Source organism: Trichoderma ghanense (assembly GCF_004382785.1).
Source record: "Trichoderma ghanense strain CCMA-1212 chromosome Unknown scaffold_3, whole genome shotgun sequence".
NCBI lineage: Eukaryota > Fungi > Ascomycota > Sordariomycetes > Hypocreales > Hypocreaceae > Trichoderma > Trichoderma ghanense.
The window spans coordinates 1,121,226-1,136,032 of record NW_027395666.1 but is presented as its reverse complement, the minus strand read 5'-3'; the positions used below and the strand labels follow the sequence as shown (position 1 = coordinate 1,136,032).

Sequence of the window (14,807 nt, the reverse complement as noted above, 5' to 3'; positions counted from 1 at the left end):
ACCGATACAGTCATTATGAGGCATTGGGCTGTAGCTTGAACGACCACTGCAGTTCTACCAGACTCTCCCTCTCAATCTCCTACCGGCGACCCGAGGCCGGACAGTATTTCCACGCTCTGGTTGTTTGTCCTCGCCCTCCGTGGGTGCTGCTGCGGATGGGCGGAGCCTCCTTGTCAGCGCGCTGCGCCCAGTGGTTGTTAGTGCTGCTAGTGCCCTGTAGCTGCCAAACAAGCTGGCAGGCAGTTCGGCGCCATTACGAAGCCCGCTAAAACATTTTTTTTCTCGTTCCATGTTGAGAGCATCCGTTGGATGCAATTGAATCATTCACGCCGTTGACAAGCTCCACTTGCCCAGATTCCTCCAGTCCCTGATCGCTGGCCCATGCACCCGCCAATCGAGTCGCATCGCGGGCCACGGCCACGAACCCATGCCGCGCCCATGCCTGGCACTGGAGACGGGGTCTGACTTGTCATCAACCCGTGGCTTGGCCGCTGCCCTTGCCAGCAAACGAGCCAATGGACGGCGGCCTGTAGGATGCCATCATTGCACGTCGGCAGCGGACATTTTTACAGGGGGCTGGCCTGCTGTAATCCGCATGTCGGGGCGAAGTGCCTGAAAGTGCGTAAAGCCCACAGAAGTAGGTCACAGGTGACCAACGTCAAGACAATCCTCGACGAGTAGGTAGATTGTGAAAGGTAGGTATGGAAGTCGATTTCAAAATCAAGCTCAAGGCCACAAACTGATCCCCAAGTCTTATTTCCCAGCATTAGGCCAAAAAGACGCTTGAAGCCGGAGGAACCCTCGCACGTCGCCTTGCAGGATCAGATGACAAGCAGGGGTTCTTTGGCTTCGTATTCTCCCAGGCGGTTACGGGTACTCTAGGCAGTTTGCATTGACCCACTGCTACCCTACCAGAAGGTGCGAGTATAGTAGTCCAGTAGCATTTGATAATAAACGGATGCCTTCTGGCAATTCAACACCTAGGTAGCAGGTCGTCGGTGCGATAATATCAAGTATGGATGAGGCTCTTTCAACCAAGATACATGTAGCTCGCCAATGATTTTATCTTGGTTGCACGTGCAAGTCGGAAGCCATCTACATGTACCTTACGTCTCATTCAACATAAAATGATGAACCAGCATCATTACAACCGCTACAAGTATGACTTCAAGTCTCAAGAAGAAGAAACATTTCAATAATTATGTACAGTATCATCAAAGAACACTATATACAATCGCTGATCCGCACTTGCGTTACTTCAAGTCGCCAGTCGACATGGCGTATGCATTGGCCTTCATAGGCCGATTAAATCCATGTTCATATCTCCTCGGCTCTCGCCTCTGCTGAACCGTTGCTGGCGTACAAGTTTGTGGCTTCAAAGCCTTCGCCAGAAGCTTTGCGTCGCCATCGTGGCGAAGCACTCTTGACATGAGGCCGTCTCAGACCGACAATGTACTATAGTCAGCCATGGCGGCCACCATCAGCCTTGACCGTCGTTCTGAGGCCGCATCCATTAGCAAAGCTGGATAGCAAACTCGTGCCCTACCGAAGGTCGAATATTGTAGGGAGTAGCTATTCTGCTCGCAAAAAGGACGCGGAGATGGCTCCGTCCACCGGATGAAGGATGCCCAATATTGCAATGTTGCATCAAAGGTAATTCTTCTTCTTAGCCGTCCGTGTATATTGCGACAGATGCCACTCGACGTCGCCATCTTTGTTTTCCAGTGTGCCGCCGCGGATTTCAAACACCCTCATGGTCATTCGAGGGCCGACCTCGGCCAACTCAACGCTGTCGTAGCCCGTCCGCACGAAAACGTGATGCCTGACTTCGATGCTGTCGTCAATGTTTTTGAATGTCACCACTCGGTTGCCGATCTTGCTCTTGCTGGTGATTGGCTCTCTGGGCGGGAACAGGTGCTTTAAGACTTTGACAACTCGCTCTCCCAGGCGTGTCGTAAAGCCATCAAAGATGAGGTGAGGGTATGACTCTGAGACTGTTCCTCGAACGCTGCCAGGAATATCGTGGCGTAGAACGACGTTGTGTAACGAGAATGACACTGTTGGTCCGTGGGGGAAATGGGAAATCGTCAAGGCTGTGGGCGTACCGCGATGCTCGTGAAGCAGGAGCATATCGGACAGGCCTGCAGACTGGGCGGATTTGACGAGGTCTGGCAGGATGAGGTTACCACGATTCATTCGAATCGAGGTCGGTAGAAGTAATCTGATTTCTTTTGCAAAGGCCGATAATCTGGCCGAGGGATCGCGAGAAGTCGTTACGAGAACTCGAGGGTCGACGATGCCTGACAGCTGCGCATACTCGTCGTCCAAGTCCAGCTGCTCGTTCGTGGTGAGATCTCGCGACTCGTCATACTGATAGTCTTTCCTCAGCGACTTGTCGTTGGCGATGGTCGGGTCCAATGGCTTTCCAGAGGCCAGAGAGGCTCTCAGCTTGGCCCTCTTTTCGCTGATTTCGGCATCCCGCAGCAGAAGTGCCCGTCGGTAGAGGTAGTCGCGCCGCTGGCGAGCTTGTTTGCGCTGTGATCATCGTGTTAGCCATTGGAAAGTACCGAGAGAATGACTGCATAATTTCTAGATCAACGTACAATCATGTTGGATGCTTCAACTCTTGCCGAACCACTTGACGGCTGGGTTCCAGATCCGCAGGCTTTTGGCGTGAGGACGGCCAGAAGAAAAAAAGTTGGCTTATCAGTTCTGCCGACATTCTAGCTTATCGATAACGCGCCACCACCTTATCACGTGGGCGCATTATCCCACCAAAGAACTCGCATGTTAGCACCGCAGTCTTGCCGAGTCACTCTAGCCGCTTGCACTGCTTGATAACAGATCCAGCCTGTTCAAGTGCAGAAAAACGCTTTCTGCCTTTGGGATCACCACTCGCCCGGCAGCGACTCCTTTGCATGAGAAGCCAAGACTGGAATCCTCTTCTCCTTGCTCCTGAATTTCATTCTCTTGCTTTCTTCTCTCCCGCCCGGCGTCTGCGGCGATGATGTGAGGCCGGCCGACGAATCCATCGAATCCTTCCCTTAATATCCGCGCCGAAGCTTCACGCACCGGATTCCTACATATTTCAATTTTACTTTCCAGGTAATTGCCTCCCTTTAAGTCTACTGGTATACGAGGCCGGAGCTCGGGCGGTCCTACATTTCTCTGCCGTCACTCTTTCTTTCTTTCTTTCTTTCTTTCTTTCTTTCTTTCTTTCTTTCTCTTCCTCTCCCTTTGGTGTCACACTGCACGGCAAATTCACTCCCGCCCGCTTCGAGGCTGACTTATCACCCGCTTCACAGAACGATCCGGCGCACCTGCCTGAGCATCAATCCAACATGGAGGGCGCGTTCACCCATGTTGGCAATCACCTCATTTCCGATTCCGCTGCGGCCATAAAGGCTGGCGCGGACGACTTGTCCGCGCTCGACCCCGAGGAGGCTCTCCTGTACGGCAAATACGGTGGCCAAAGTGGCCGGCGCCGAGCCGACGATGACGACAACCAGACGGAGGCGTTCGAGGAGGACGACAACGACAGCCTCAACAGCGTCCCCATTGACCAGATGATGGGCATGAAGTTGAAAAGCCCCGAGGAGGAGAAGGAGCTTCCCCCTCATGCATGCGCGTGAGCAACAACATGCAGCCGTTGGCGCTGGACTTGAAGCTAATAAAGGGTTGTACAGATACTGCGGCATTCACTCTCCGGCCTGCGTCGTCAAATGCCTTACGTGCAGCAAATGGTTCTGCAGCGCCCGTGGCAGCGGCTCCTCCACCCACATCGTCAATCACCTGGTTCGCGCTCGACACAAGGAGGTTCAACTCCATCCCGAATCGACCCTCGGAGATACCGTGCTGGAGTGCTATAGCTGTGGAACGAAAAATGTCTTCATTCTCGGCTTTATCCCTGCGAAATCCGACGCCGTGGTCGTCTTGCTATGCCGCCAGCCTTGCGCCGCCCCCCATTCGAACAAGGACATGGCTTGGGACACGTCGCGATGGGAGCCTCTCATTGAAGAACGCGCATTCCTGCCATGGCTCGTGAGCCCGCCATCCGATGCCGAACAGTTACGCGCCCGCCACCTCACGCCGAACACGATTGCTAAGCTGGAAGAGATGTGGAAGCTCGAGCCCGATGCGACGATTGAGGACCTGGAGAAGGCTTCCAACATCGATGACGACCCTCTCCCCGTTCAGCTGACCTATGACGACCCGTACCACTATCAAAACATCTTTGGCCCTCTTGTGAAGATGGAGTCCGACTATGACAAGAAGCTCAAGGAAGCACAGTCGGAAGACGGCCTGACTGTTCGCTGGGACTATGCGCTCAACAACAAGCACATTGCTAGCTTTAACCTACAGAAGATCGAGTCGGGCGATGTCAAGCTCGCAGTCGGCGACGAGATGCGGCTGCGCTACACCGGCGAGCTCCGGGAGGAATGGGAGGGAGTTGGCTATGTCATTAAGATTCCAAACAGTCAATCCGACGAAGTCTGCCTCGAGCTCCGCAAGACTGGCAACGACAAGTCCGTCCCCATTGACCTTTCTCACAACTTCTCGGCCGACTACGTTTGGAAAGCCACCTCGTACGATCGCATGCAACTCGCCATGAAGACGTTCGCCGTCGACGACATGAGTGTTTCGGGATACATCTTCCACATCCTGCTCGGCCACATCTGCCAGCCGCCGCCCATGAAGGTTACGCTACCTAAGAAATGGTCTGCCCCCGGGCTGCCTGACCTGAACCAGGGCCAGGTCGACGCAATCCGAGCCGTTCTCCAGAAGCCTCTCAGCCTCATTCAGGGCCCCCCTGGAACGGGCAAGACTGTGACCTCTGCCACCATCATCTACCACCTTGCCAAAATGAGCGGCAGCCAGGTGTTGGTGTGCGCCCCATCAAACGTTGCCGTAGACCAGCTCTGCGAACGGGTGCACCGCACTGGGCTCAAGGTGGTTCGGCTCACGGCCAAGTCGCGAGAGGACGTGGAGTCATCCGTCAGCTTCCTGGCTCTGCATGAGCAGGTCCGCCTGTCCGAGCACAACAGCGAACTGGTGAAGCTGTCGCAACTGAAGAGCGAAGTCGGCGAACTTTCCAGTCAGGATGAAAAGAAGCTGAGGCAACTGACAAAGGCTGCCGAACGAGAGATTCTGACCAACGCAGATGTCATCTGCTGCACCTGCGTCGGTGCAGGCGACCCGCGACTCTCCAAGATGAAGTTCCGGAACGTTCTGATTGATGAGTCTACTCAGTCTGCCGAGCCCGAGTGCATGATTCCTCTTGTCCTCGGGTGCAAGCAAGTCGTCCTGGTCGGTGACCACAAGCAACTCGGTCCTGTCATCATGAACAAGAAGGCGGCCAAGGCCGGTCTCAACAGGTCCCTGTTTGAGCGACTCATCAACCTGAAGATCAACCCGATTCCACTCAAGACGCAATACCGAATGCACCCATGCCTCTCGGAGTTCCCTTCCAACATGTTCTATGACGGCACTCTTCAGAATGGCATCACCCACGAGCAACGAATCCGCAAGGACGTCGACTTTCCCTGGCCTGTGGCGGAGATGCCCATGATGTTCTGGTCCAACATTGGCCACGAAGAGATCTCCACATCTGGCACTTCCTACTTGAACAGGACCGAGGCATCGAACGTCGAGAAGACCGTGACGCGTTTCTTCAAGGCCGGCGTGAAGCCATCTGAAATCGGAGTCATCACGCCGTATGAGGGTCAGCGCAGCTACATTGTTTCCACCATGCAGAACTCGGGCTCGTACAAGAAGGAGTGGTACAAGGATGTCGAGGTGGCCTCGGTGGATGCGTTCCAAGGTCGTGAAAAGGACTTCATTGTCCTCTCCTGCGTGCGATCAAACGACAACCAAGGCATCGGATTCTTGTCGGATCCCCGCCGTCTCAACGTCGCCCTCACCCGAGCCAAATATGGACTCGTCATTCTGGGCAACCCCAAGGTTCTCTCCAAGCATGAGCTCTGGCACAACCTCCTCACCCACTTCAAGGATCGCAAGTGCTTCGTCGAGGGACCCCTCACCAACCTGCAGGCATGCCTGCTGCAGTTCAGCCGCCCCCGCGTGAGCTACCGCCAGAAGAACAGTCAGCCCTCCCAGTATCCGGGTGCGAGGCAGCAAAGCGGCCGACTCAACGGCGGTACTCCCGGCCGTGACTTTGATGCGGGCTCCATGGTCTCGTACATCCCGGACGATGTGTCGTCGATTCAGGGCTCGGCCTTTGGAGGCGCAGCACTCAACACGGCTTTCCCACCAATGTTCTCCAGCTTTGCCCCCGAGCAGTGGCCCGGGCTGCCTGGAGTGTCGGCGCCGGGACGAGGACATAAGAGTCGCAACCGAGCCCCGGAAAGCGTTGCAGGCGAAAGCGTAGCCAACTCTGAGCTGACCGATGCCTCGGCCAGCGTCATTGGCGCCAAGGGGATTGGCCAAGGTGGCGTCAGTCTTGGGGCTGGCTTGCACGACGTCGTGACGGGAATGCGAGCCGTTTCGTACAGCCAGAGCGATCGGCTGAAGCATTACGTGGAGAGCAATGGCCGTATGACGCTCGGTAGCGGCTATGGGCGACGCTATGACGACGACGAGAAGAGCATCAGCACTGCTTTCCACAGCCAAATCGGCGGAGGCTACGATTGAGTGACAGACGCAGGACTCTAAAGGAGAAACTCCTTGCACGAGCAAGTGATGCCAATAAGGATTACCCCCCCCCCCCCCCCCCCCCCCCCCCCCCAAAGGGCTCTACTAATGAGCAATAACTTCCGCGGGACCCATCAACATCGTGGTGGCTACAACAGCCGCTCCGCCGAAACGGTCGTGGGAAAGCAACATGCTCCAACAGACTTAAGGTGAATGCAATCACTCCAAGCCTGGTTATGCAGCTGATTGCTTCGGACGTATATCGGAGTTGAGCTGGTACACCACCGAGATGAAGTGTGTTTCTGGTCAAGGCTTGTCGAGACAACATGCTTGATACTCGCTATCCGGGGGAGTAGGCGGTGACAGCTTCTGTGACTGTTCTTTCGAGGTACATGACGAGCAGCAGGGCGTGAGCGGCAATGGTGTGACGAGGGGGGTGAAGAATTCTTTGTTTTATTTGATGGAGCAGTGAGACGACGTCGAGGGCAGACTGCCGGAATGGAGAGCCATGCGTTGGCAGCTCGCTATTTCCGAGAGCTTCTGCCGAACACGAACCCTCTGGCAATTCTCCCGGCCGATTGCCCGACGTTTATCGGGAAGATGCTAGCTGATCTTTATGTACTGCCAACTACTAGACGCTCTCTTATACTTCAATTAGTCAGAAAAATCAGTCATTCCTTGAATATCGAAAGTTTTTGCCGACGTGAATCCTTTTCGAGGGTTGGGGAGACCCTCTGAGGCCTGCCCACCAAGAAGGATCGACCAATCTCGGCGGCTGTGGCACGGCACGCGAGCAACGCTATGTACTGGTCGCCCCAAGGGCAATTCCCGCCAAGTTCGTAAACACTTGAACCTCGAAAACGAATTGCCAATTGGTGCAAATATAGTCGATGGAGGGGGGCTAGTGTAGTACCCAAGAGTGCGTGGACACCCAGCATCTTAGGTCTATCATGACGGAGAGGGGCATCTACGGATGAATTCCAAATCATTGCGCGGGAGCATACGGTATTTACGGGTTGGAGGCAGCCCATGCTCCGTACTTGGCACTTGTGTGGCTATACAATCACGGTAGTACGGAGTATGGAGTGCTGGTGGCAGCGAAAGGAGAAAGGGGGTCGTGCTGGGGAGGGAGAAGATTTGACAAGTCATGCTTCTGTTGAAGCATAACTTTCCTTTTCAAGTAGGCAGATAACAGGAAAGGAATTGTAGTGAGCTCTGATAACCTTCTGACCAAAATGCTAGCATCGCTTTGTAAGGACAAAAGTCGTTTGAGTTTGATCAGATATCACCCTGTCACGGGCAATCGTACATATAGCGGCAACAATGAATACTACACTGAATTGCCATACTCCGTCGCCCCCCGTCAAAGGCGGGAGTGTCCATTGACTAATGGGATACGGTAGGTGTAAGAGCAGCCAATCATGAAAGCTGCGCCGTCCTCCACATTCTTTTGGGTTGCTTGTTTGAGTGTGGCGCTTTTTGCGGGTTTGGGGGGCGAGTTTTACGAGGGTTTGAGTGAGGGATCGTTTTGTCGGTGACTTTGGAAGCAGGGGAGGACTGATAGAAAGAACCATGGTTCAGCAGTTGATGGAGTTGCAATGGCAGCTGAGTGTAAGAGTTATATTATAGGTAAGCGGTCATTGAATTATGTACCTAGATGAGATGACGGCTTTCACTGAGAATTATAGGCTCATAAGTAGATGTGTAATCGATGCATCATGATAGAGGGCGACTTGAACAGTACTGGTACTTTGCATGTCCGGATTTGGGCAAGAAACACAGCCAGCTGAACTGCTACCAGTGGCATTTTGTCACCTTATTACAGGGGGGGCTCACTCAGCCCTTTGACATTCCAGTAAGGTACTGTAAGTAGCATTTTATCAAGTTTTTATAGGGGACTTTGTGCCAAGACGGGCTGCCAAGGCCAGAGACCACCGCAGCTCCCGTCAGGCAGGAGCTGCCATCCAGCGTCTTATTGGCTCCTGCTTACTTGCTCACCCGTATCCTTCTGGCGAGTCCCTTCCCTTTTCCTTTCTTCTTCTTTCTCCTCCTCCTCCTCTTCTGCATCACTGCTCTCCTCTGCATTGCCGTTGTTTGGGTTCGTTCTCTTGTTGCTTTTTGCGCTGCCGTGCTCTCCTTTGGTTGCTGCATTGTTCTCGCTCACTCTCATTTCTCGACCGGACTTAGATTCGATTCAGCCGCGGCCTCGTCGGGAATCTTGGAAACATTTGCATCTTGAGTAAACGGAAATCATGTACTCGTCATAAGAAACCAAGAAGAAAATCGTCATGTTCAACCAGCTTCAGGGCCGAGTCCCTCGCCGCTACCTCGCCCTCGTGGCTTCCACCACCTTTGTCGCCTTCTTCTTCCTCCTCTGGCGCGGCTTCGACTTTGTCCCTCGATCAGCTACAGTCGGCAGGTTCAAGTACGTGGCCAGCAGCTATGACTGGAGCAAGGCCAAAGTCTACCATCCCGTCAAGGACATGAAGATGCTTCCCCAGGGCACCCCTGTGACCTTTCCCAAATTGCAGCTTAGGAATCAGTCGGCGGTTCAGGACGACACTACCAAGGCCCGGAAGCAGGCCGTCAAGGATGCCTTCGTCAAGAGCTGGGAGGCCTACAAGACATATGCATGGACAAAGGACCAGCTGCAGCCGCTATCACTCACTGGCAAGGAAACCTTCAGCGGGTGGTCGGCGCAGCTGGTGGATGCCCTGGATACTCTGTGGATCATGGATCTCAAGGACGACTTCTTCCTCGCGGTCAAGGAGGTGGCGGTTATTGACTGGTCCAAGACCAAGGACAACAAGGTTGTCAACCTATTCGAGGTGACGATTCGATATCTCGGCGGCCTCATTGCCGCATACGATCTTTCCGGGGAGCCCGTCTTGCGCGCAAAGGCCATTGAGCTTGGCGATACCCTCTACGCTACGTTTGACACGCCGAATCGCCTGCCGTCTCACTGGCTCGACTACAGCAAGGCGAAGAAGGGCACCCAACGAGCCGACGACAGCATGTCGGGCGCTGCTGGTGGCACCCTTTGTTTGGAGTTTACCCGTCTGTCGCAAATCACGGGCGACCCCAAGTATTACGATGCCACGGAGCGCATCAAACAGTTCTTCTACCGCTTCCAAAACGAAACCTCCCTCCCCGGCATGTGGCCAGTCATGATGAACTATCGCGAAGAGACGATGATTGAGAGTCGATACTCCATGGGAGGCAGTGCAGACTCCCTGTACGAGTATCTGGTCAAGATGCCCGCTCTCCTTGGTGGACTGGATCCCCAATACCCAGAAATGGCCATCAGGGCGCTCGATACCGCCAGGGACAACCTCCTATTTCGCCCCATGACTCAAAAGGGCGAGGATATCCTGGTACTCGGAAATGCACTGGTCGATCACGGCAATGTTCAGCGAATTACCGAGATGCAACACCTCACGTGCTTCGCGGGCGGCATGTATGCAATGGCGGGCAAGCTGTTCAAACGAGACGACTATGTCGACCTGGGCTCACGCATCTCATCGGGCTGCGTATGGGCATACGACTCTTTCGCCTCTGGCATCATGCCCGAGTCGGCAGATATGGCGGCTTGCGCGAAGCTCGACGGGCCATGCCCGTACGATGAGCTCAAAGCGCCCATTGATCCTGAAGGCAGGAGACCCCATGGATTCCTGAATGTCAAGAGCAGACACTATCTCTTGCGACCAGAAGCCATTGAGAGCGTCTTCTACATGTGGCGCATCACGGGCGATCAAGTGTGGAGGGACACGGCCTGGAGGATGTGGGAGAACATAGTCCGGGAGGCGGAGACGGAGCTGGCGTTTGCCATTGTGAAGGACGTTACAGTTCGCAATGGTCGAAATGGTGATGTTATGGAGGTGAGTCGCATGCCCTCGACTGCCAGGGAAACAGAAAGACGGCAAGCTAACAGACGTTTCCTTACAGACATTCTGGCTGGCCGAGACACTCAAATACTTTTACCTGATCTTCGACAACGAAAGTGCCATCGACCTGGACAAGTGGGTGTTCAACACGGAAGCCCATCCGTTCAAGCGGCCGGCTGTCTGAAGAAGGCAACCAGGGGCTGGCTTGTGTTTGGTGGTCATGCGTGCGTGCATCTTTTGGAAAGACATCATGATATTATAGGGTATGAGGGATGAGTGGCGGCGGCTGGGTGTCTAGACGGCCATGTTTATATCGGCTCTTCAAGGCATTTGATATTCTTGGAGATAGAAGTATTTGCTTAGACTTGTAGATACATGTTCCATATACACGTGGATGCCTGAACGTCCATCAGAGATGATCAATCTGGTGCATCCTTCTTTCCTGCATGTCAATTTGTTTGCTTCGTGATGGCTTACCGAACTTGTACCTTATGTCTCCGCCCCGCTACCGGCTTTAGACTCTAGGATTGCATATGGGGGACCCGCCACCTCTCGATTACATCACCTCCTGCGATCACTTCTCTGTTAAGACACTAGATAACAACGTCTCGCCCTCGTCTCTTTTCTCGTTTCCGATTTCCCTTTTTCTTCCGCCTCCCCAAAACGTGATGAGGATACGCAAGGCATGCCATCCCGTTTTCCGCACACCCTCGCCACCGTCCCGTGCTCTTCTTTGGCGCAATTGTCGACATCGTCGTCACGGCGGCGTTGCGTGAACGCGGAACTCGTCGCCCGGGCGTTTTACCACGGACGATGCCGGCTTGACTCGGCCTCGGCCTCGGCGGCATGGCCATTGGTCTTGGGTGCTGCGGCGGGGGGATGTCGCCTTTTGCGATGCTGCGACGGGATTGATCGCGGTGGTTTCGTGGCGGGGAGGAGGAGCTTCCATGCGTCGAGGGCTCTTGGGAAGAGCGCTTTGGAAGGCAAGAATCATTATGAGCGGCTGAAGGTGTCGACGAATGCGACGCCCGCCGAAATCAAAAAGTACGCAAGCAAAACACTCCCGAGCACACATTCTTCCAAAGCCCAACTCCCACACAACACAAACTAACGCTGATTCTCAGATCCTTCTACGCCCTCTCCAAAACGCACCACCCCGACGCAAACCGCTCCGACCCCAACGCCTCGCACAACTTCTCCCTCCTCTCCGAGTCCTACACCATCCTCTCCAACGCCTCCCGCCGAGCCACCTACGACCGCGACGTCCTGCGCCTGCACGAGCACGGGCAGCACCACCACGGGCACCATCATGCTCACCATGGTTCCTACCACAGCACCAATCCCGCCGGCGGCCGTCCCCCCTCCGGCCTGAGCCGTCGGAGGGGAACCTTCCGCGGGCCCCCGCCTAGCTTCTACCGCAGCGGCGGATGGGGCGCGCACGCCGAGAAGCGGCACCAGGCGCACGAGGAGTCCACCGGCGGCGGCGCATCGTCGCGCGCGAACCCCTGGGACACCAGCGCCTTTCACCACGCCCATTCTTCCTCGTCGTCGTCGTCAACGTACGGCGGCATGGGCCCCGGCTCGTCGCCGTTTAGGGAGGACGATGATCGGGATGTGCCGCCGCACTTTGACAGGGCGGGCCACACGCGGACGCACGAGCGGCAGGACCACCGGCGGTGGCAGCGCCAGCGGAGGGCCGTCGGGGACGACGGCATCGAGTTTGAGCCGCAGACGAGCCTGGCGGGCCACTTTCTGATCGTGGCGGGCATCTTGGCGGCGACGTTTGTGGCGCCGGCGGTGTATTTGCAGTTCATGCGGCTGGGGAGGAGGAAGAAGGAGGAGGGGGGTTGAAACATGAAAGACGGGGGAAACAAGGCTGGGGGAGTCGGAGAGGGATAGGAGTGTGTGTGTGTGTGGGTGTGTGTGTGTTTTTTTCTTATGGTGGTGGATTGGCTGTGCTCTTTCAAGAGTAGACTAGGTATATGTGTAAGATATAGACAAGACCGTGATAATAACACGAATGAAGGCCATCATTCTTAAAGAGAGAACCATCAATACACAGGCAGTTTGAGGTACATACAACGAGCGTGTGCTAATATATACATATATGCATCATCGTACTTTTTAAATACCACCAGAGAGCAAAACGGCATCACAGAACAGAACGGCAACAGGACGGAACACAACTGCAACAGGACAGAACAGAACTGCAACAGGACAGAAGCAATAGGACAGAACACAACTGCAACAGGCAACCGCATTGTTTCACTTGCGCAAAATATTCTTTATTTCCTTTGTGTTTTTTTGTGCTTGATCCCCGGTTGCTCGAACAAGGCAAATAAATGCATCTATCTAACCGCCAGAGATCAAACCGCGAGTCCTCCTTTCGAGGCCATATGTGAGCCCTTCAAGGATAACTCAATGGAGACGCAGTCGCGGAGAAGCAACTAGGCTCACCTCTGTCACTCAACATCTCACATGTACCTTGTATACACATACGAGATGCTAGTCATCGTAGAGGCAATGGTGGTGAAGGGTTTTTGAGGCTTAACCCTCGAAGGTGAAGCTAGCACCGAGCTTGTGGGTAGCCTGGTCGAGCTTCTGGGTATCGAAAGAGCCACCGAGACCCAGGGTGACGCCCTCACGGAGGAGGACGTTGTAGGCAAGGGCGGCGATACCGCGGTCGTTGATCTTGACCTGTTTGGTTCGGAAACGGGTAAGCAAAGTACTCAAAAGGAGAGCGCGGCTGGGGGGGACAGTGGGGGAAAAAAAAAACAAAAGAGGACGAACCTTGGCGAAGGAGACGGGGTCAATGCGGTACTTGCTGGCGACCTCGAGGCCGACAGTGTTGCTGGTCTTGGAGTTCCAGGTGGCCTTGGCACCGGCCTCGACCTGGCTGTTGACCTTGTGGTAGTAGGAAGCCGCAAAGGTGCTCAGGTTGTCGGTGGCGGTGATGGCGGCGCTGTACTGAGGAGCGACGTAGCCGACGGCGGCGCTGTAGCCGGTCAGGGCAGCCTTGTTGACATCGTAGCCGGCGCTGGCACCGGCCAGGAAGCCCTCGTTGCCGACGACGGCGTCGACGTTGGCGGTAGGGCCCTTGAGCAGGTCAAAGAAGGCGCGGCCGTGGAAGCCGGGCTGCTTGAAGAAGAGGTTGAACTTGGCGCCCTTGGCGGCGGTGGCGGGCAGGAAGTTGAAGAGACCCTCGAGCTTGAGGCCCTTGGCCAGGGAGTCGCTGACCTCGATCTTGGTGTCGAGGGCGTTGGCGGTGTTCCAGGTCTGGGTCAGGGTCAGGCCTATGGGCGCGGAGCTGCGTTAGCATCGTCAATGGCCCCGGGGATACATGCGGCGACGAGCGTCGAACGAGCGCGCTATGGGGGTTGAACAAGAACAGCGTGTTTCAGTCTGAACTGGGCTGGTCAGGAGGCCGTACCAGTAGGCTTGTCGGTGTATTTTCCCTCAATCTATCCATGGCAATGGCCCAAGTCAGTCTTGTGCAATATGGAATTTCCAACCCCGCGACATGCGCCCCGTTCGCCCGCAGACCGATGGCTGCGGTAGGGCGAACCGAGAGACATGGGAAGCAGAGCGCGAGATTCGGGCGAGTGGATAGGAGACTTACAGCAGCAGAGGTGACCTTCTCGTGGCTGGACTTGCCAGTCACCTTGAAGGCGACGCCATTGGGAGCAGTGTCCTTGAACTCGAAGGTGGTGGCGGACAGGTGGTAGAAGTCCTTGTTGAGGAGCTACAGAGCGCGAACAAGAAAGAAAGCAGTCAGTCGTCATCGTCTGGACATGCGGGAGAGACGCAGTCGCCGCAGCAGCTGGAAGCTATCCCCGAGCTATAGCTATATAGCCGAGGGGGGCAAAGCAACGCCGAGGAGACGGCGAGAAATAAAGAAGAAAACACAGCAACAGAAGTGGCGTGGAAAGGAGCGCATACGTCGTTGGCCGGCTTGGCAATGTCGGAGAAGGCGGGGATGGACATTTTGGCGGTGTTTGTGTGAGGAGAGGAAAGAAGAGAGAGAGATGTGAAGCTGTGAGAGCTGGTGACGAAGGGGGAAGGGGCTGGAGCAAGTGCGGTGTGCTGATAGGATCAGGCCAAAAGGGAAGAGGTTCGGTTCTTTGGTTTGGAGGTTTGGAGAGGGAAAATGTTTTGGGCGCAGCCGCGGCTCCTGATTGGCTAGGCGGGGTTTTGGTTGGGGGGGAGGCGGGTGAAGCAGCGTTCGGCTGATGTCGGGCCGAACTCGATTGGACGGCATTGAGGCCACGTGGG

General features: G+C 55.3%; 5 protein-coding genes across 5 annotated transcripts; 3 read left to right on the top strand and 2 right to left on the bottom strand.

Moving 5' to 3' along the window:
• Window positions 1-1,647: 1,647 nt before the first annotated feature.
• Window positions 1,648-2,609, bottom strand: CCMA1212_003688 (U3 small nucleolar ribonucleoprotein IMP4; the record flags this gene model as incomplete). The annotated part of the gene is made up of 2 exons (XM_073701027.1): window positions 1,648-2,535; window positions 2,604-2,609. 2 exons carry the CDS (start codon window positions 2,607-2,609, stop codon window positions 1,648-1,650), a joined length of 894 nt encoding a protein of 297 aa, XP_073560788.1.
• A 732-nt stretch (window positions 2,610-3,341) lies between these two features.
• CCMA1212_003687 (uncharacterized protein) lies at window positions 3,342-6,651 on the top strand (the record flags this gene model as incomplete). Its single annotated transcript, XM_073701026.1, has 2 exons — window positions 3,342-3,628; window positions 3,687-6,651. The coding sequence occupies 2 exons, from the start codon at window positions 3,342-3,344 to the stop codon at window positions 6,649-6,651; spliced, it is 3,252 nt and encodes a 1,083-aa protein (XP_073560789.1).
• Window positions 6,652-8,919: 2,268 nt separating this feature from the next.
• Window positions 8,920-10,719, top strand: CCMA1212_003686 (Mannosyl-oligosaccharide alpha-1,2-mannosidase 1B; the record flags this gene model as incomplete). Its single annotated transcript, XM_073701025.1, has 2 exons — window positions 8,920-10,529; window positions 10,597-10,719. Exons 1-2 carry the CDS (start codon window positions 8,940-8,942, stop codon window positions 10,717-10,719), a joined length of 1,713 nt encoding a protein of 570 aa, XP_073560790.1. The 5' UTR covers window positions 8,920-8,939.
• A 501-nt stretch (window positions 10,720-11,220) lies between these two features.
• Window positions 11,221-12,386, top strand: CCMA1212_003685 (Chaperone protein DnaJ; the record flags this gene model as incomplete). The annotated part of the gene is made up of 2 exons (XM_073701024.1): window positions 11,221-11,579; window positions 11,660-12,386. 2 exons carry the CDS (start codon window positions 11,221-11,223, stop codon window positions 12,384-12,386), a joined length of 1,086 nt encoding a protein of 361 aa, XP_073560791.1.
• Window positions 12,387-13,082: 696 nt separating this feature from the next.
• On the bottom strand, window positions 13,083-14,519 carry CCMA1212_003684 (uncharacterized protein; the record flags this gene model as incomplete). The annotated part of the gene is made up of 5 exons (XM_073701023.1): window positions 13,083-13,232; window positions 13,326-13,828; window positions 13,966-13,996; window positions 14,155-14,277; window positions 14,475-14,519. The coding sequence occupies 5 exons, from the start codon at window positions 14,517-14,519 to the stop codon at window positions 13,083-13,085; spliced, it is 852 nt and encodes a 283-aa protein (XP_073560792.1).
• Window positions 14,520-14,807: the final 288 nt, after the last annotated feature.